Below are 21,182 nucleotides of genomic sequence, written 5' to 3'. Positions count from 1 at the left end.
TCACTGTATGGTATCCCGGACGCGGCGGCACTATTTAAGTAGTCTAATCAATAAACGTTTGTGTTATTTGCAACCCACTTTAAAGAACGCTCAGCGCTCGAAATTGCCCCGTTTCCCACAAATGCATCATCTCTCGCTGCCCACGTGGACCTTGGCGACGTGAGCCACGGACCACTCCAACAAATGCCACGTGCTGTGAAGGCCACAATTTGTGAAAACAGCACCTGCACATGGAACCAGAAAGGCATCTGCCAGTTGAACGCCAAGTCCAGGAGGATGCCCAGTGGACTCGCTCTGGCATCGGGCTCTCCGGGCCACGGGATGCGGCGCTCCCGCATGAACTCCTTGAGGTCCGCCATGCCGGTGTCATCAGTGGAACCCATACGCTCTGCGTCCATGCAGGCTCTGTACATGGCCAGCGCCTTCCTGCCTGCGACTCTCAGTTGGGATCCCTTGCTTAGGAGCGTTTCGAAGCCCTGCAGCGGTGACAAACCGAATGGCGCAAGGATTAGGGTTCCACATTGGTACCCTGCAGCTTGCTGAATTATTTTTAATGGAGGATAACTGGACATAGCCGTGAAAATGGCCACAATCTCTTTCAAGGTGCTAGCTCCGTTTACTGGTACAGGTTGTCCTTCAAAGGGCATGCCCAAACATTATAGTTCAAGCACTAACCTCGGTGCATGTTTGATGTCGCATTAAGATATTTTATTCCCCTTTCCTTCGAGACTGCCTGGCCACATTTTAATACGCGCCAGATATCAGTCTGCCAGAATTAGCACAGCTCGTCCAGGAGGTTAGTGTGAGCGATTGCGAGACACTGAAGCCCGATTACAGCGCTTTGTGCGCATTCGGGCTCTGCGAAATCCGCGACACCGAAAGTAATTCGCTCTCCGTATTTAGCTAAATCAAGGTTCACTTGTATAACAACGGCCAATGGCATTTATTGTGCGTACATCTCAACCGCGCCAGAGAGCGGACGGAAAGCGCATGGCGAATATGTGCGCTTGTGTGTATGTGTGTCTGGATCGTGGGGACCAAGACACGCGGTCGCAACTACTCACAGTACAGCTGTAAGTGGGGAGAGGGTCGGAAAGCTGAAGCCGGACATATGAATAGCGGAAGTGGGAAGAGCTTGATGCAGGAGAGCGCGACGTCCTTGCAAGGGACGCTGAATCCCCTCGCAGCCATTGCCACCGAGGCCCGCCTGTTTGCAAGTGAAGATGCTTGACGTTACAGCTGGGCCTTCCAAGAACTTGACAGGCACATGGTGCCGTTTGCAGGAGTGGCGACGAGGAACAAAACACGGGAAGCGGAGGGGGGGGGGTTGTGGAACGAAAAATCTTAGACGAGAGATAGTCGCCAGAGGGAAACAAAAGAGAATGGAAACGGGGATCGAGGCGACAGGCAGAGCTCTGGCCGAGAATTTGTTTTTTCTCAATGATATACACATGAAAATCACTTCAGTTCAGTATTGATAACCGGTTATTTTTCAATAATCAGGCTCGTCTGAATGAGTAGAGAGTATCCTAAAAGTGGAGAGAAGAACCTGCTGTTTAAGGGCATAGATTGAACAATCACTGTGACCCGGCTTTACAGTCTTAGCCGTTAGAATCTTACTGGAGTGGTCATGATATGGGATTGCGCGAGAGATGATTCGTGAAGTACGGTGTCAGGGAAAGTGACATCATGCTTAAGATTTGCGCGCGGCATTGCTGAAGAATTTTTGCGTCTCAATTTGCGGATGTTTAAACCTGTTTATTTTCTTCTCTGTCGAAAACGTTCATTGAAATTTGTCGAATATCAAGCCGGCAATAGCTTTCCAATGGTCACACGCTAAGTGATAAAAAAAGCCTATGAGACGCTCAAAAACGTTACAAGTTGCAAGAATATGCGCTTTAAAGAGATAAGAGATCGACTTCATGCACGTGCCTTGAACCACGCTTCAATGGCGTCACTTGTGGTGGCCGCGGCGTAGCTCACAAACTGTTTGGACGGGCTCCATGCCGAGCATGCGTAAGCACTGAAGTCCTGGCACGGGTCCACGCTGCCGTTAATGTTTTGGCGCAGGAGTCGTTCGTGGATCACGCAGTCCTCGGTTCGGCAGATCTTCTGCGCTGTCACAATGGCATTGCGGTAACGCGCGAACATGGACAGCCCCAGCATAAACGCCACAAATAGACCTGCGCCGACTGCGAACGCCAACCAGGCGCCGTGTGCCTTCAAGTAAAACTGCCAGCCGTGAGGGGACGTCTGGGTCGTGGGCCCCATCTGCGGAGAGGATAGACAACACATGTGGCATCAACTTGATACCTGGCACAAATACAGTTTTTATAATATGTAAAGCCTAATGTAATTGCTTGTGTGGCACACTGTGTGACCAGGAACTCACCGCCAGCTGTCTAAGTCACTTGAAACTAATGGGAACTATCGTTTTCATCTCTCTGAAATTCACACTTCATGGGTGGTAGATTATCAACAATACATGGCTTAGAGGAAAAGCCCTTGTTCTCTTCAGTCTTGACAAAAAGTGTACCTTCCTCGGTTACAGCAGGTAGTATCTATGGAATCATTTTAAGCGTTGGAAACGTAAACATCAGCAGCTTCAAGTTGCAGGTAAACAATGTGCAAACTAACCGCCGCGGTGGTTAAGTAGTTATGGTGCTCGGCTGCTGACACAGAACACCCGTGTTCTAACCCAGCCGCGGTGGTCGCATTTCAGTGGAGGCGAAATGCTGCAGTTCCGTGCGCTGCAAGATGTCAGAGCTTTTTAAAGAACTCCAGGTGGCCGGAATTATCCAGCAGTCTTTACGACGTCCCTAAGCCCCAGAAGCTTTGGGACGTTAAACCCATAAAACCAAACAAAACAGTGAGAAAAAATACACGATGCTGCATATGCGCGTCCGAGCAGTGGAATCACGGTTCCTGATTACGGTCGTGATGAAAACATAATAATTACCGATTCACGTCTTTCAGGGCATTTTCAAACAGCTAGAAAGAACAAGCTCCGCAAAACCGTCATATGTCAACTGTGAAATCTAATCGACAGCTACTCTCTGGTTAATTGGCGATCAGTAAATAATCCTTGGGATAATTGCGGAGAATTCACAGGCTCCTTTATGAAGCTTTCTTAGTCCTTTATTGGTGATAACAGGAAAGTTTAAGTGATGGTGAATCTCGGGTGTTTTAGCGAAAAAGGCGTTCGAAAGTAAATAAATGGTGTTTTCAGGGCGAAACTATTGGCATTAGCTACGGTGGGCGCAGTTTTATATAAATTCACAATTAAGCTACTAATTAAACAAATGTCCCTCACTGACGTTTACATTATCATATTTGGGCGCTGCAGTGCCAGTTAGAGGTTGGATTTTGTTTTGAAATCACCGGCGTGATTTCATAAATGAACGGTACACCACGAAAGACGCTGCTTACGCGTGTAACGTCTTCTGTGCAATATTTCGTGGGCTTTTGGGGCTGCCTGAAGACGGTCTCATAATACAGAGCTCGTAATCTCAAGCACAGCTGCGCCCACACAAGACTCCTAATCAGAAATATTTCGGGAAAGCTTTATTTTTTTTTCTTGACTAAGCATGCTGCGACTAAACGAACATGTTGTGCGCTTTCGTGTCTTACCTTTGCAATGCACAACTCAATCTAAACCGACCAGTCTGGGTAGGAACAACTTGAATATTATTGTTGTCTTCGTGCCTTGAAAACTCTTGTAGGCGCCTATAGAAGTGGTCCGCTCGCAAAAGAAAATGTGTGTGTGTGTGTGTGTGTGTGTGTGTGTGTGTGTGTGTGTGTGTGTGTGTGTGTGTGTGTGTGTGTGTGTGTGTGTGTGTGTGTGTGTGTGTGTGTGTGTGTGTGTGTGTGTGTGTGTGTGTGTGTGTGTGTGTGTGTGTGTGTGTGTGTGTGTGTGTGTGTGTGTGTGTGTGTGTGTGTGTGTGTGTGTGTGTGTGTGTGTGTGTGTGTGTGTGTGTGTGTGTGTGTGTGTGTGTGTGTGTGTGTGTGTGTGTGTGTGTGTGTGTGTGTGTGTGTGTGTGTGTGTGTGTGTGTGTGTGTGTGTGTGTGTGTGTGTGTGTGTGTGTGTGTGTGTGTGTGTGTGTGTGTGTGTGTGTGTGTGTGTGTGTGTGTGTGTGTGTGTGTGTGTGTGTGTGTGTGTGTGTGTGTGTGTGTGTGTGTGTGTGTGTGTGTGTGTGTGTGTGTGTGTGTGTGTGTGTGTGTGTGTGTGTGTGTGTGTGTGTGTGTGTGTGTGTGTGTGTGTGTGTGTGTGTGTGTGTGTGTGTGTGTGTGTGTGTGTGTGTGTGTGTGTGTGTGTGTGTGTGTGTGTGTGTGTGTGTGTGTGTGTGTGTGTGTGTGTGTGTGTGTGTGTGTGTGTGTGTGTGTGTGTGTGTGGTGTGTGTGTGTGTGTGTGTGTGTGTGTGTGTGTGTGTGTGTGTGTGTGTGTGTGTGTGTGTGTGTGTGTGTGTGTGTGTGTGTGTGTGTGTGTGTGTGTGTGTGTGTGTGTGTGTGTGTGTGTGTGTGTGTGTGTGTGTGTGTGTGCGTGTGCGTGCGTGCGTGCGTGCGTGCGTGCGTGCCTCTTATGAGCCTATTAGCAAGCAAATTAGACGGCATGGCAGAATTCTGCTCCCTCAAGAGCACTGTGCCAAGCCTTTACGTTACACTCTCTGGTCATCTGACACATTTTTGAACGATGATTTTGGCTTAAAATCATTGAAGAAGTCAACCAAAAGTAGATTTCGTGTGCCAATCTGTTTCATTAACTTCCAATGCAAAATAACAAAAGACCCGATGAAGTCACATTTACCAAGGAGACCTGACCTCAAGTTTACTCATTCGTAAACTTAGCGCTAATCTACTAATACACAGAACTGACAGGAGAGAAATCTCTTCATTTAAAGACTACCTGTCTTTCTTTGCATTTTTGTTCGTTGAAGAACAATTTGCTCGACTGAACTCTCTTCGTAGGGGTGTTGAACCGGGAGCTGTAGCAATGAACCTTTTTTACTAAAGTGGTACTTTAATATTGGGTACATGGGCTATGCGGCGTAACCATATTAAAGGGCTCCAAATTACTTTAGACAATTTTGTTAACTTACCCTGACGATGGCACAGCACACGCACCGTATGGCATTTTGCCTCCATCGAAATGCGGTCACCACGGCTGGCTGATCCTTGGGGAGAACGGAATGATTCGAGGGCCTGCCTTTAGTTATTTATTGTGAAGGTAGGGGGAAGTACACATTACGATATATGGCCCTTGTTTCTCTTTGCCTTGTAATTTGTTTAGAAACAAATTCATGTTCGAAGCATTACGTGATTATAATGACTCATTGATCCAGAGTTCTTTCGACTAATACGCTGAAATGAACATTTCCTCCTTTCTTTCATATGTATGAGCTGACAGACAGCTCGATTGGCTAGTAGGTCTACTCGCATATGACCAAAGGAGGACTAGAAATGATAGCGACAAATCCCAGGAGACTGCAACGACACCAGTGAATCCCAGCTAGACGGAAACGACGCCACTGAACCCCAGCTGGACGGAAACGACACCACTGAACCCCAACTGGGCTGAAACGACACCATTTAGTCCAAGCTTGACAGGATGTTCCTTACTATGTCTTGAAGCTTGCAGGTGCTCTGCCACAGGGCCTTGGCTTCTTTCATTTCTTCGTCGGGAAGGAGGCACACTGAGGGATCTTCCTCCTTGTCGGCAGGCTCCGCTTGCGGCGTAGGAACGTGAGAAGTTCCCTGCGAGAAAAACGCGTTGGACAACGTTGCACGAAAGCTGGTATCCTCCTCTTTAGCTATTACCGCGCCCACTTCCTCCTCAGTACACTTGTGGGCCGCATGCCTGCAATGGCACGTGACGTTGCTTCCGAGTTTTCTCCCGAATATCATCAAAAGGTAAGACGTTTGCTTGCGCCAAGTTTCATTTTTAAGACATTTGCCTAAATTGTTCGCGAATTTAATAAGAATGCATCTTGTTATATTGTATATACACTTGTTTCCTATTTTTTTATTTTGGGTGTTAAATGCTAACTACAGAAATTTCCTTTGTCTAGAGCGCTGTTTTGGGCATATTGCGCAACCTGTCATTCCAAAATTGTTTTCCTAAGAAAGTGAGTCGTGCAGTTGCAAACGTTTAGAAAGCTCCGTATCAGACCACGCTTGAACTTGGCAGCTTGTAACGTAATTACAGAATTTTCCAGTCATGTCTGGCTCTAAGATACCATTAGGTCTCTTCCAGTGGGGCGCCTTGGGAACGAATGGATAACGCGCTATATGCATTGCAAAGAAGGTCAATGCGCGGCTTGGCATTCATAGATTTGCTGTGGTCTCTTGTCTGACATAATGTCGGGAGGGATGGGGAAGGGGGGGAGGGGAGTACCGTGCCGAAATGCTGCGTAGCCATCGAGAATGCGAACGCACCCACTGAATCTGCAGCTTCCATGCGTTTCGAAGTGCCGCCGCCAATGAAAGTTTCACGACATATGGTGGAGTGTTTTTTTTATCGCCGGAAGTGCCAGAGAATAATTTTCCTGGTTGTTTTGCCCTGACTCCGGTAGAAAAGCAATTTTTGCAACAGCTTTTCCACCAGCGCCATCTGTTGTCGGAAACGAAAGGACTGAGACGGTGCGTCTACGCGTACGACCACTCGGCCGTTACCACCGCTCATCAAGCTACGTGTTCTGACTGATATTCGCGAAGGCAGCCAAGGAGTCAATGTGCGCTGTCTAGCTGAAATACAAAAGCGGGCGAAAGAGTGGCACGTCCAGCCCTCAGAGGAACATGCCAGTAGCCGTATGCAGATGTACAATTCATCGACCACCGTATAATGATCTATGCCTTCCCAGCGGAACATTTCATGATTACTGCGACGGCAAGGTAGAGTGCAAATTTTTGTAGTAGATAAAAATAAAGGCAGTCGAACAGTGTTAACAAGAAAACAATGTAGCTGCAGTATTTGTTCATATATTTGGGTTCCTCTTGCAACCTGACACCGTTCGCACCCGAGTTTCTTTGTTCTTGCCGGAATTTTTGAAACAAAAACTGCAGGCACAACGCAGCATTAAAATTCGGCTGTTGAATGGAAGTCTAAAGCGAGAAGTAGCTGATCGTTGCGCCACCCTCAGGAGCTCTAGGAGAATGTGAATCGGATTACGCACACCTTCATCACGCTAAAGAAAATTTTTATGCATTTTTGGCCTCAGACACTATACTGCTCAGTCGTGCCCACATTTAGACGAATAAATGAACTTTGCTGAGACCGGACGGTGACATTATGAGTATGATTTCTTATGACCAATCAAAATCTGAAGCCTATTTGCTGACTTACAACTGTGGCTAGGACTTCCTAAAGTTTAGCTTATATTTTGCTTTCCAGTGACGAATTACTCAGCAAGTTTCCTACAAGACATGCCCACTGCAACAAAAGGAATGACGACCGGCACGGCGAATTGACAGGAATATTTCACTGCGATAGACCTCGCAAATCGAACATTTTTAAGCAAAAGAAACGGCGTAAACTTCAGGAAAACGTAATACGCTTCACTATTTTGCCAATTTACACAAGTGAACGTGCCTGTTAATTATTAGCTTCGTCTAGTTTGTTCAATGAGAATGAATAATGAAAAAACTTTATTGGTTCCTTTAGGAAGTAGTAGCGGTAGAGGACGAAGTCTTCGTCTTGAAGCATGAGTCCTCCTTGGCCGTGGGTGGGCCCCTAGTCCAGGGCTGCACTAAGTCGGGCCACCTCGCTTGCATGTGCTATGAGGGCCCTTTGGACCCCTAGCTCGCAGCTGGTGAGCCGGCTCTGCCATTGCTCCGCACTTGGTGTTTTGTGTTTGTGGAATGCTTGATTTCTTCCGCACTCCTATGTGACATGATATAGTGTTGGTTTTGCTCCGCACCACGGACAGTTGGCGATATACTGTATGGGGAACATCTCGTTTAATATGTATAAGTTTGGGTAGGAGCCTGTTTGCAGTCTTCGCCATCCTGTGGCTTCCTCCTTGGATAATGCTTTATGTGCTGGGGGGTATTGGAATCTTAGCCCCTTATATAGGTTTAATAATTCCAAATAGCTGTCCCCGCAATTAATCTGGGGCCCCTCCGGGGTTAATGACGTTCCTGCTCGGCTGGTCATTCCTCGAGCTAGGTTGTCTGCCCCTTCGTTGCCCCTGATCCCTGCGTGACTCGGTATCCAGATTATGTTGTGTATTGGTCAACCCTCAGGGAGCAGAGCTCTACTGAGGATCTTGAGTGCCGTGCTGCTAATTCTGCCTCTAGTATAGTTCCGGCACGCCTCTTGTGAATCCGTCAAGATGGTAAGGGATCTCCTTGTTCTATATCCTTCATTCGCTGCCAGGGCGACAGCAATCTCCTCTGCCTCCGTTATGTTAGATACTTCAGCTGTGAGGCTTGTGATGTGTTCTCCGTGGTAATTTACAACTACTGCTACCGCGCTATTTTTGTGTGTTTGGGGGTATAGGGAGGCATCAGTGTAGACTGCGTTGTCCCGATTCCCCATGTTCTTTTCATAAAATTCTGCCCTAACCTGTCTCCTGTTAGCATGGAAGTTTGGATCCATGTTTCGTGGTATAGGTTGTATGCATAGCTTCTTTCTTAGCGGGTCTGGTATTGCGGCCCTGCTATTTTGTGGCTTTTCTATTTCCCGACCTAGCTTTGTCAGGAGCGCCCTTCCAGTCGTTGTGTTGCTAAGTATTCGTATTTGTGCCTTGAGCTGGCATTCTCTTAATTCTTCGAAGGTATTGCTGATTCCGAGTTGCATGAGCTTGTCGTTGGATGTATTTCTTGGGAGATGAAGAGCTGTTTTGTATGCCTTCCGGAGTATTGTCTCCGCTTGCTCCTTCTCTGCTTTGATAGTCACATGGTACGGTAATGATTATGTTACCCGGGTGACCACTAGGCCACTGACTAGCCTGAGTGTGTCCTCCTCCTTCATGCCATACCTCTTGTGCGGTACTCTGCTGATCATCTGGCCTACTTGTCCTGCCGCTTTGCTTAGCAGGCTGAGTGAATGACTGCACTTCCGGCTTCTTTGCAGCCACATGCCAAGGATTCTGATCATCTTTTGTTCCGGGATGTTCTGGCCCTCAGTGGAGCATCCGTAGGGTACCTACCCACTCTGAGGAGCTCAGATTTTCCCGCGGAGCGTTTAAGTCCTCTTTGTTTCGTGTATTCTTCAATGCAGGTGGCAGCCTCTTGTAGCGCCTCCTGCTTCTCCCTCAGTGAGCCTTGGGTGGTCCAGATGGTGATATCGTCTGCGTACATTGCATGACTAATCCCCTGGACTTGGCTGAGTTTCTTGGCGAGGTTGACCATCGCTATGTTAAAGAGTATTGGCGAGATTACTGAGCCTTGCGGAGTGCCTTTGCATGGCGTTTGAAAGGTGTCACTCCTAGGCCCACCGTCGCTGTTCTGTCCGTGAGGAAGCTTCTAACGTAGTCATGGACCTTCTTCCCGCAGTTGGTGGTGTTACGTCCTTCCATAATGGCGGCATTGGATACGTTGTTAAAGGCCCCTTTAATATCGATGGCCCTGACAACGTTCTCCCCGCTCTTTGGCATTGTTTCGAGTACCTCTTCTTTTAGTTGTAGCAAGATGTATTGGGTTGATAAATTTGCCCTGAATCCGAACATGGTGTTGGGGTACCATTCTCCGTCTTCTAGATGCGTTTGTATTCGTCGGGTAACTATTCTCTCGTACAGCTTGCCTAGGCATGATGTTAGTGAGATCGGTCTGAGGTTTTCAATTTGGAGTTTCTTGCCGGGCTTGGGGATCATGATGACTACGGCATGTTTCCACTCCGCTGTGACCGTCCCTTCTTCCTATTGTTTGTTTAGGTATAGAATGAGTTGGCTGATTGCTTCGTCGCTTAAATTTCGGATTAACGAGTTATGATTCTTGTCCTCCCCTGCTGCCGTATTTTTCGTTGTTGCCCTTATGGCCTCAACGACCTCTTCTCTTGTGATGGATCTGTCCGTGGTTGGGTTTTCTTCGCTTTGGTAGTCGCCTTGGTAGCCGTCTACCTGGTCCTTCCCGTAGCATTTCTCTCGTACTGCCTGGAGCAGCTGTTCTTCTGTACCTTCGTACTGATGAATTCGCCTTTGGATGGATTTGCTGCTTTCCGCCTAGCTTTTGCTAGGATCCATGAGTGTTCTGAGAATCTGCCACGTTCTAGCCGTGCTGAGTGTGCCATTCAGCGAGGTACTAAACTGCTGCCACCCTTGTCTTGCCAGCTACGTTGCATATTCCTCTGCTTGCCTGGTGATTTCGGCTATCTTCTTCTTTAGCTTTCTGTTCAGCTGTTGGCGCTTCCACCGCTTGGTCAGGCCTCGCCGTGCCTCCCAGAGCCTGAGGAGTCCCTTGTCCACTTGTGGTGCTTGTTCTGTTCGATCCACTTCTTTAGTGTAGAGATCCCTGATTTGTCTAAGCTGTTGGCTGCAATCTTCTGCCGAAGTTATGTCGTCCTTAAGTTGTTTGCAGTGGGTGCGGAAGGCACCCAGTCAATTAGGTTTGCCTTGCCGATCTTCCTTTTGAGGCTTTCTGCCTCTGTGCTGACCCTAATGATGTAGTGGTCACTGCCGAAATTTTTTTGCAGGTTCTCCCATTCGACTTGCTTAGCGCCCCTGACATAGGTTAGGTCGGGACATGTGTCCACGCTTACACTATTACCCTGTCTAGTAGGCTGACTTTCATCTGTGAGTAACTCGCAACCTATGTTTTCCACTGCTGTGCAGATGCCGCTCCCCTTTTTATTTTCGATCCTGCTGCCCCATTGTGGGCTTTTCGCATTAAAATCCCCTGCTATTATTAGAGTATTCTACCCTGCAAGTTTCTTTCCTTCCGCGAAAAGCTTAATGAAGTTTCCTTTATTTTAAGGTGGGCTGTACAAATTTACCATAAAAGTTCTTTTAGCTTTTCTTTGTCTCTTGGGAATCACTTCAGTTATTATGTGTTCTAGCTGTGGGTCCTCAAACTCCTTATGAGCTATGGTTGTCATTTTGTTGCTAATGAGAGTTGCTGTTCTTCCGTTCTCCTGACATGACTATCCTTTTAGGGTTGAGAAAGAAAAATTTAAGCCTTGGTGGGTCGGATTTGCTGGAGGTCTTAGCGGCGTCCTTTTTTTTGGGGGGGGGGGAGATGTATCAATGGCTTCTCCTAAAAAAAATTGCAGAACTAGGCATGTTTTTGTGTCAAACCTATATTGTGGGCTGTATGAAATATGCTGTTGTGACAATATTAAGGTTGATATTGAATAGCAAAGTTTTTAAATGAAGCAAAAATATAGCTACAAAGCCCCGGGGCTTTAGCATTTTTTTTTCATGTAAATGCGTTCAATAGTGGAAGTGCGTTCTCAGAGTACTTCTGTCAAGAGCACGAACGCTGCAGTCATGGAGTCATATGCAACGTAACTTTTGGGAGGCTTGCAGGTATAACTTAAAACTTATGAGAGTAGTAGAGATTTCATCCACAAAGTTGAAGCAGCCAACAAAAAAATTCCTTGAAACCTACAAAGTCACACGCAAACCTACAACTTTTCTGTCACGCAACTTCAAAGTTAGAACATGCAATCGAGCCGGATTGCCACGAGCTGCTGTGAGGTTCTGACCACGGTGACAGGTAGACAGGTGGTCCAGTGAAAGGACCTATCACTGCTGATGCCTCACGGTCAAGTAAATTGTCGACCCGACGTGATGAAACATGCTAGTGTAGCAAAAGCGCCAACATTGTACGCTTAGGCCTCATTTATAGAGCTAGAAAAAGGACACGATGATTCCAACAAGCTTGTTCAGTTTGGTTTGGTCTATTGGGGTTTAATATTGGAAATGGACGCTGGCTATAACGGACGCCGTAGTGAAAGGCTCCAGAAACTTCGACCACCAGGGATTCTTTAACGTGCATTGATATCGTGCAGTACACGGGCGTCTAAAATTTCACCTCCATCTAAATTCGACTGCCGCAGCCGGGATCGAACACGCGTCTTTCGGGTCCGCAGTTAGTAATTTCTGCCATTACTCCCTGTCATTGTTTGCTTCGACAGCCAGTGCCGCAACGACTACACCATGGCAGCTCGTTCTGCTAATGGACGGAACTACTGATCACCTGCTAGAGCAGATAATGGCGTTTTAGCCACTGTGGCTACATTGGGGTGAAGAGCATTAAATGGGCGCCTTGCTGGCCGTCGCCGGACAACCTGCTCATCATACACCACCGTTCCGGCCGAACTATCTAACTGATGTACGAGCCTCGATCGGCCTGCCTGCTATAGAAGACAGCAACGAATAAGAAACTTCTCTTTGTTCGCCCTTACAACAGCGGCTGGAAATAAACTTTGAGTCTAGTTACCAACGCGCACGGAATGTTTTACGCCAACTATTTGTCGTTAACGCGTACCTTTGACCTAAGCCCAAAAAACGATACGACCCCTTCGAAGGCCCTCAGGGTTGACGACGGGGTGGGTGCTGGGCGGACAGAGGGTGCCTCGGGTGGTGTACTGGGTGCACTGTTCTTGGCTGGACATGGCGCTGCGTTCATTGAGAAGGAAAATGGTGTCGCTGTCGTTGGTGGAGCTATGCACACAGCACCTCAGACTCATGACTCTAACGAATTCCCTCAGCCGAATCGCTTTTGTATTCATCTTTAAGGACGCCGAACTTGTCTAGTTCGTAAGCACTCATACTCTGGTATATCAGTTCGAAAAAGACGAACACCAAAAAGAGAAGACAACCAAAGCTCTATATTGTGCTTCTCATCTTCTCTGGATGTACGTGTTTTTCGAGCAGGTCTGACCCGACCTTCAATTTAGCCTACGAAAATCGTGCACTCAGCAGGGCTTATGGTGCCCTTCTCATGTATCCAATAGGAATGTGAACCGGCGTACGATATGTGGTCTTAATGATATGTGTTTAGACTCAGGTATGCAGCCTCAAGGAAGCACAGAAGGAACAAAATGGAGAAACTCCTAAGCACTCTGCTCCGCTGTAGCATTAGCATGCAATTGTTTAATTCAATCCCCTAGCGATGGGGATATCCGAAACGTTGCAGAAACACTGTCGGCTATGCGTTTCTCGGCATGTGTCACCCCGATCAATCTTAATATGTACAGTCGGATACAAAAGTATCTGGAAAACGTGTTCCTCAAAGCCGATAGCTCTAATGTTAGCCGGCGGCTGGAGGCCAGGCTTGTGAAGATGAGAGAACAAAACTTCGTTCTTTAAAAATGTCCACCATCTGGTCTCTAACCGCCAGCTAATAGTACAGCTATCAGCTTTGTTTGAGAAACACGTGGTTCAGGGACTTTTCTTCCGTACTGTACTAGTTCGTTATGATGGCAAATGTTCCAAGGCGCACAACCTTCACATTCATCAAGCAAACTGCACTCATACGTATTCCCGATATCCTGGGACTAAATGTTGCCACGTTAAACTAGTCTCATCCGTGCCATTGGAACGTTTTAAATTATTACAACTACTCTCTTGGTACCCTGCATAGCGATGGGCGGAGCCACTGTGCCTGACATAAGAGAACTCGGAGTGTGCGTGGGCATGTTTTTGGGCACCAGCTCTAGTACCGCACGGGCACCGGCTTACGCTGGGCACTCGAAAACTCCTATGGTTTTGTGGACACTTTCAGGATCTGGAATATGGGACCAAAAACCTGCTGTCACACCCAAGGAGAACATGATACTGATGTGCTTATTTTCGCGTTGTTCACTGAACGCAGAGTTAAGAATCATCCTCTCTGCGATATTTTACTCACTTCATGTTTGGCATTCTTGTCTGAAACCACGTTTCTTGAAGGTCAACATCTTGCCTGAACATATTAACAAAATTACTCAAGATTATGTCAAGGTAACGTAAGCGGTTTAGTAATCTCAACAGCGGCTGCCCAAAGTCAGCGTATTTGAATAAGTTCTTTTATGTTCAGCATTGTAACTTCCTATGCATATCACACAAGCAAACTGTAGAGTGGCATAGTAATGAAACATAACAAATGTAAATCATACAGAGCTGGCAGCACGGATTGATGTTGGAAGAGGCGCACCGGTGCACGAAAAGTAACCGTGTATGGCATCTCTGGTAGCCATCCAGTCTGTTTATATACGGGTAGGTTCACCTTTAGGCTCCTTTTTCGAGTGTTCGGATTTCGCCGGCCCCCGCACGATGGTCCTGAGGATGTTCGATCCTGGTGTCGTCGTGCCCTTGAAGAGTGTTGCCTGCGAGACAAGCATGTTTGTACCTGGTTGCAATAAATGTACCCGTGACGGCTCCGTTATTTGGCTGCGCCATTTGCATTTTGATGCAAGAAAAATGCAAAAAGCCTCTCTGTACTGTGCGATGTTAGTGCACATTAAAGAAACAAGAGTTTGTAATTATTGCGATTTTTTGTCTCCCACACTCTACATGCTGCTTTTTGGGCATTAAAATTTAAATACCTTGACATAACTGCAATTGCCACAGCCGCTGAATTTATTATTTTCATTTTAAGTACCGATTAGCACTTGAAGACACCAGAAATCTGAAAAGCAAAATTATTTAAATATCTTCAGCTGGAAACGATGAATGACGATTGCATTCGCTCGTTTATGGGAACACGGAGGATGCTTACAGTTTTGTTCATAGTAAACGTCGACCATTGGTGCTTTGTGGCAGTTGATGTGCGTTGAATAAAATTCAACTAATTGACCTGTGGCGCATAAAAAATCTTGAATTTTTTGCGACGAAAAACTCTTCTTCGTTATAGCATGATTAGGCCAAGGCAGCCAATTTACAACGGTATTTTCGAAGTAAATTTTAGAAAGCAGGATAGGAGACAACCCAAAATAAAAGCCAGTACCCATAAGAAACAGGATTTTGGTCTGGGCTGGTTGGCTCATTGCTACAACTGATTAATCCCGCACGAAGTAAGAAGCAGACGAGAATACAAACTACACAGGGTCCTCCTTATTTCGCGCTTGTTTAATATTATGTAGCGTAAAAAAAATCAGCAATATTTGTAGCACCCCGTGAATACAAATACGGCCACAGCACATTCAATAAACTAAAGAAAACACGCATGTTATCGCTGGAAAATTTTGAATAAAAACGCAACAGTTGATTCTAGTGTCTGCAGTCGAACCAGCGACGTCGAGACCGAAAGCACTCCTTAATGACCTTTTAAAGTTTAGATCTTTGGCACAAAAGCGCAGTGGACATTGCAAATGTTGCAACGAAACTGCTTCCATCTGTGGAAACTTACCGATTTTTTTGCACTGGAACGATCACTTGTATGAACGACGGATCAATTTGACAGACTGATTACGAGATGGCATGGAGACATGTCCCCTGTTTTGCGTGTGCGCTGTTATGGTGCACCGTTTGCCTCTTACCTCGAGCCCCAAGCGTCCATCCACTGGTGATCCCTACTCGGCTGGCGTGTACAGCTGGCGTTTACAGGGCATCAGAGCTATTTGCGCATGCAATAATCCGACTAGTGCTACGCGCTGAAGTGTAGAGGTGTCGATATAACATTTCTTAATGGTCTCTAGCATTTGGCGTCCGCTGGCGTAATATGGGTTGCGAGAGGCGAATCGGGCTTTAGTGGGACGAAAAGTGCACAGACAAAAATATTGGAGGGGACACTTAAGCTTCGCCATAGGGGCAAATGTTGCGATAACATAATGGGTAAATTTCCATGTATGAAAAGGTCATTTTCTACTTTACATTCATAGATCCGTGGGAGTCCTGATACCCCTCCTGGCAAAGTGGTGCAGTGGTTAAGCGGCGCGCCACAGTTCTACGATGGCAGTTGTTCCCAGCGGTTGGCCTTTTGTAGTCCAGGTTGCTATTCGGGAGCGACCAATCATTCTCTTATCTCAGACCTGCCATCGTGTGCAGTTTGCTCAGCATCCGGTGGTCAGGTTGTGATTGCGCCGCAAGATGACGTGATTTACGAGACCTCCTGCCTCCTACGTTACTCTGTTGGGACCACAAGGCAGAGACATGCTCGTTATATTTCGCTCACAACTCTGACGCCAACACCGGATCTTCTGGAGAACGGGCCACCACAAGTGACCGAAGGCACGAACGACGAAATTGAGATGCGCGGTGCACCGAAATCGTGAAAACACGGAGGACGAGGCTGGCTGTTCTCTTTCTCGGTGGTGAGAGGAGTGGGGGTGAGGATAGGTGGAGGGGGAATATGAATAAATACTTTCAGGAGTGACCGGCTTCACTCCTTATGAATGCTGAATAGTGATTTACTGACATCAGAATACTAACACTTTGTCGGAGATAATCAATACAATACCATTCTTACACTGCCACCTTTCTATACTGTCTGCCATCAGAGTAGTCGGTTGCATGTCTTTAAAGCAATAAGCGTTGGTCAAACAATCAAGCAGGCACTCCGAACTTGCGTTTCATGTCACGCAAGGCTGTAGCGAAAGGCTATACCTGCCGACAACTCTTCGGATAGATAATCTGAACGGTCTGATAATGTCCTCGGCGTTTGCTTGTGCGAAGGAGCACCTTGTATTAGCCTTCCATCGTAATAAGCAAGCCGCACTTGTAGCAATTTCGTTGCAAGCATACAGCGCTCTTCTTTCTTTTTTATGGCGAGACAATGTGCATTTCTCTATGCTGTGCTAATCAACTGTAAGAAATCAGCAGGCTTTGCAAGGTCTGTACTCCGTGGCGGTGGCCTGCTCACGAACCGAAAAAAGAAAGCAGCACGGCCCTACAAAATGCATTGGTAAAAAGCGTGGCCTCAGAGATCCATGATAATCGGTCTTTACGTAATAGGAATGTGCTTTCGACAAAAGAAAGTATTGGGCGTACCTGTATTATCGTTATTTTCTTTCATTGCTTAAATGAATAAGCTTCGTAAGTTAAACAATCCTCCGTCATCAAAACGCGGTCGTCTGCTGACAGGGTCAACTTCAATTGGTCCCGAAAAATCAATGGGAGATGGAGAGAACTTTTTGGATTCGTTCCTTGGCGCAGGCATATGCTCATGATGAAATGAATGAGCAGCTTTCGGATTCTTATAGTTATTCTGCATTTTAAAAGATCAATTCAAAAAACCTTTTTTTTTACAATATGCCTTTAGCATACCGCAACGCACGAGAGATGAAATTTTTTTAAGTAGCACAGTAAGCGAAATAACACAGTCACACGTCCCCGAAGAACTGGGATTCTTTTGAAATGTTCGATTCATATTCTACATAAACTGAGTAGCGTCCGCATTCTTCCCCCAAAAAATTTGATGTCTATAAAATGAAAGCACCGATGCCCAACTCTCCGTAACACAGCTCAAGGTAAGGACTAATTCGTGATCCATGACAAAACATTGCAACGCAAAACATAAAAAAACAACCCACAGACAGGTTAAGGCACAAGTTGTCAGGAGTCAGCGTTGTTGTCTCAACTTTTCTAAGTTCCATTCTTTTATGTTGTAATAAAATTCTTCGTCAACTCTCGGTGCAGACTGCAGATGATTACAAACTTAAGCAAAAAAGAAGGTAGATCTCACGTGAGTCTTTCTAGGACTCTGCTCAGCCGCGGGATGTTCAGCCACAGGTGCCGATGTTGGGACAAATGTCTGTTCTGAAGTTGAGCCGCGCCCCAGCCCTGACCCCGAACTCTTCGAAGCGTCCGCTCCCGCAACCGGGAGAACTGGACTCGGTGAGGCCTCTTTCCATGCACCGGTGGCTGCGAAAAGAAGCGTGTAAATAAAGAGCTCCTCCCGAAAAGGGACAGCATTCTATAATTCTATAAAGAAAATAGACTTTGAAAACAGTCAAATTAGTTTTAATTGAATGTATAGACTTTTTAAATAAGAGAACTCTGCCGGTGTTTCACTGGAAAAAGGCTGAACAAGTTTGGTCTTATATGCAGCAACGTTTTTATTTCGTCGATCAAGCTGGAAAAATGGTCACACTATTGCAGTTTCGTTGAATGCATGAAAGGCTGATGGAGTGCCTAGCAGCTGCCTACTAAGCCTTCCATGCTGTACCGCCACGAATATACTTTTCTCTGCGTGCTAACCTAGAACAACCGCTGCCGCAGTCTGACACTCCATCTTACAGAATGAATGTCATTTAAAAGGCGTTCTTGCTGTATGATTATTAATGGTACTGCTTAGAAAGTATATGCACCCTGCACGTTCCACGGCGAAGTCACCAGCGTAGCTCACCGTTGCTCTCGCGACTTATTCTACGTGAAGTTTGAAACGGGCTCTGAGTTAATCTCTTTCGTCGATGTTTCTTTCGTGTAGCATTCCTTCGTAATGCCCTGCATGGTCTATAGTGGGCCTCAGAGATTTCGTGCTCATAAGGGAGCAGGTGGAATGCAACACAGCTATGGGCTCCACCCCTGCCGGAATTCCTGGCAGATTTCGGAATTCCTGGCAGCTTGTAGTGTCCTTTACAGACCGTATAAACCACGAGTATTCAATGAGACCGAGAAGACTATACCGACGGTTGTAATTAGACTTTAGCTCTTCTCTGTCAAGAGGCTAGTGGGCTGAATAAAAACCTCTTTTTGTGAGACCCGGCGCTCCAAACGGCCTAACACTTCATGCTGAGAACTGTTCGTTTGCAATGATGCCTTCAGACGGCTATGATATTTGTCTGCAAACTCGAAAACTGCCGTCATTAAACACAAGCCACCGCCGGCTAATGACAACGGTTTTTTGAATAAACAGACGAAATAAGCTCTAAATTGGGCCCAACACCCCAGTAACTCCAGTCGCAAGAATCATATGTTAAGTAAAAATATAGATTACTCCTCTGTGTGCTAAACCTGCAGGATTGCGAAACGGTCGAATCTGCTCCATGCTACACTCACCCGGTTCACGGTGTACGGCTGTTAGTGGACGGGGCTTGGTAGGCCGGGACAGCTTGGACTTGGCCTTCTTCCGTTGGCTGATTTTCGAGCTACCCGCGACGGATTTCTTCGTCGCCGATAAGCGTGTACGGTTGGGGCTCTTCAGGGAAGTTGCAGCTGGCTTCCCGGCGGAATCCATTTAGTATTTTCGACCTCGTAATAAAGAAATTTGCCCTGTGAACGTGTGCTGTTTGTCAGAGACTCCTTCTTCTTCTTGTCACGCGATCGGCGCGGGGCTCGTGACGGCCTGATTTTTCCCATGCTTCGAAACACGTGAAACTGACACATGCGCAATTTTAAAAAGAAACTTATTACTAATAGTGTGTCGTTGTTTGATGACGTCCACCAAACAGGAAAAGATTATCGCTTAAATGTACTCTTGTTACAGCTCAGGAAATCTGACCTGAAATTACTGGCGGGTATTCTCCCGCCGTGAATATATCGAGGACTCCCACTTGGGGATACGCAGGACTGACGTCGTGAGGCGCTTCAGCAAAGGTGATGATGATGATCATGATGATCATGATGATTGCCCCACAAGGATTTCTCTTTGCTTCTACGTAGGAGTTCTGCCCCTGAAAAGCGATCAGGAAGACTGGCGTTAGGAAGAAACCATGCGGCGCCACGTTTCCTGAAGAAAATGAAAAAGCTCAACAGAGAAGCCCTACCCAGTGGCTTGATATCTTTTTCATTCACACAATAAAATAATATGAAACATATTATTTTTTTAGCCACCGCGGTGGCTCAGTGATTATGGCGCTCGGCTATTCTACCGAAAGACGCGGGTTCGTTCCCGGCCACGGCGTTCGCAATTCGATCACGGCAAAACTTTAGAAGCACGTGTACTGCGAGAAGTCAGTGCACGTTAAACAACTCCAGGTAGTCCAAATTTCCGGACCCCTTCACTACGGCGCCCTTCATAGGTTGAGTCGCTTCGGGACGTTAAACCCCCATAAACTAAACGAATTTATTTTGTTTTCAGATAATATATGAACGAATCATTTTATGTAGTCTGCTAAGTAGACAACATGAGTACTTGTCAAAGCAGTGAACCATAATTGACTAGTAGTTTTTCGTTGTACATGTACCAAAGCACCGCTGACTTCAAGCGAGTAGCGCGCCAGAACGCGAGTGTGCTTTCATTTTGTGCTGAGCATAATTTTAGATATTGAAGAATGCATTCAAATTTATGGAGGAATTAACAACATCAGATTGGGCATCGCTGCATTTAGGCAAATTGAGCAAGAAATTGCCTGCATTTATCTATATATAATATAAACTGTGCAGATACGGTGACACGCAAGCCAGGTATTTATAAAAGCATGAAAAAATGCGAAATGTGAATTGAGCATAAGTGGGATTTTTTTAATACTAAAAAAATTTCAAACACATATGCGAGAACCTTCATTCCTCCTTGCATGCTTCGATAACTTGGGAGCGCATTTTGAGATCTGCAGCTAATGATGCCAGCTTCGCGCGAATTATCTCTGAAGATCTCCATAAGCCCCTAAAAATTGATCCATAGGCCTTATGCAAGCTCATCTATCAGTTCACACGTACACTGATTGCTGTTCCAAAGCTCCCGATTGTTTCTTGCGTAGCAAAGAACGCGATGTGTGGCCTTTGCGGAGGCGCTAAACAAAACAGATGAAAAGAAGTGCCGGCACGTTCACTCAAGAGATAATGAAAATTTCGACAACAGCCTGTGTGCTGCGACACGAGTAATCCTGTTGGGGTGTTTTAGTAATTCGGTACGGGTGAGGAAATCTTAGTAACTACGGAGTCTTACTTAGAAATCTGCATTAGGAGGACAACCATACTGAAAAAGAAGGAGCCGCCGCGGTGGCTGAGTGGTTATGGCGCTCGGCTGCCGGCCCGAAAGACGCGGGTTCGATCCCGGCCGCGGCGGTCGAATTTCGATGGAGGCGAAATTCAAGAGGCCCATGTGCTGTGCGATGTCAGTGCACGTAAAAGAACCCTAGGTGGTCGAAATTTCCGGAGCCCTTAACTACGGCGTCACTCATAGCCTGAGTCGCTTTGGGACGTTCAATCCCTCATAAACCATAAACCAGAAGAAAGAAGGCAGGAGACAGAACAGTTAGTTATAGCGGATGGCACTCATGACGAATGGTTTTCATGCACGTACCATATGAAGCTGCAATGACAAGCAGGAGAGGAAGAAGGCAGGGAGCTGTGTTAGTATGGATAGCCGATGCTTATCGGAGTGCCTCTGTAACTTTGGGTAATGAAGTGGGAATTTCTGTACCTCGTTTTAGGCACACGTAG

The 21,182-nt window shown here is 46.5% G+C and overlaps 1 protein-coding gene across 1 annotated transcript in view; it reads right to left on the bottom strand.

Moving 5' to 3' along the window:
• The window catches only part of LOC144108476 (endothelin-converting enzyme 2-like), a 28,060-nt gene extending 8,999 nt beyond the window's left edge, over window positions 1–19,061 (bottom strand). Inside the window, exons 1-6 of the mRNA XM_077641699.1 lie at window positions 18,858–19,061; window positions 17,542–17,720; window positions 14,146–14,245; window positions 5,617–5,751; window positions 1,933–2,192; window positions 225–476 (exon numbers count right to left, since the gene is read on the bottom strand). Coding sequence (XP_077497825.1) covers window positions 225–476; window positions 1,933–2,192; window positions 5,617–5,751; window positions 14,146–14,245; window positions 17,542–17,720; window positions 18,858–19,035 — 1,104 coding nt within the window. The 5' untranslated portion in view covers window positions 19,036–19,061. The remainder of the gene's footprint in view (window positions 1–224; window positions 477–1,932; window positions 2,193–5,616; window positions 5,752–14,145; window positions 14,246–17,541; window positions 17,721–18,857) is intronic.
• Window positions 19,062–21,182: the final 2,121 nt, after the last annotated feature.

Source organism: Amblyomma americanum, chromosome 10 (assembly GCF_052857255.1).
Source record: "Amblyomma americanum isolate KBUSLIRL-KWMA chromosome 10, ASM5285725v1, whole genome shotgun sequence".
Lineage (NCBI taxonomy): Eukaryota > Metazoa > Arthropoda > Arachnida > Ixodida > Ixodidae > Amblyomma > Amblyomma americanum.
Note: the sequence above shows the minus strand (reverse complement) of the source record. Positions and strands in the feature narration are given on the sequence as shown.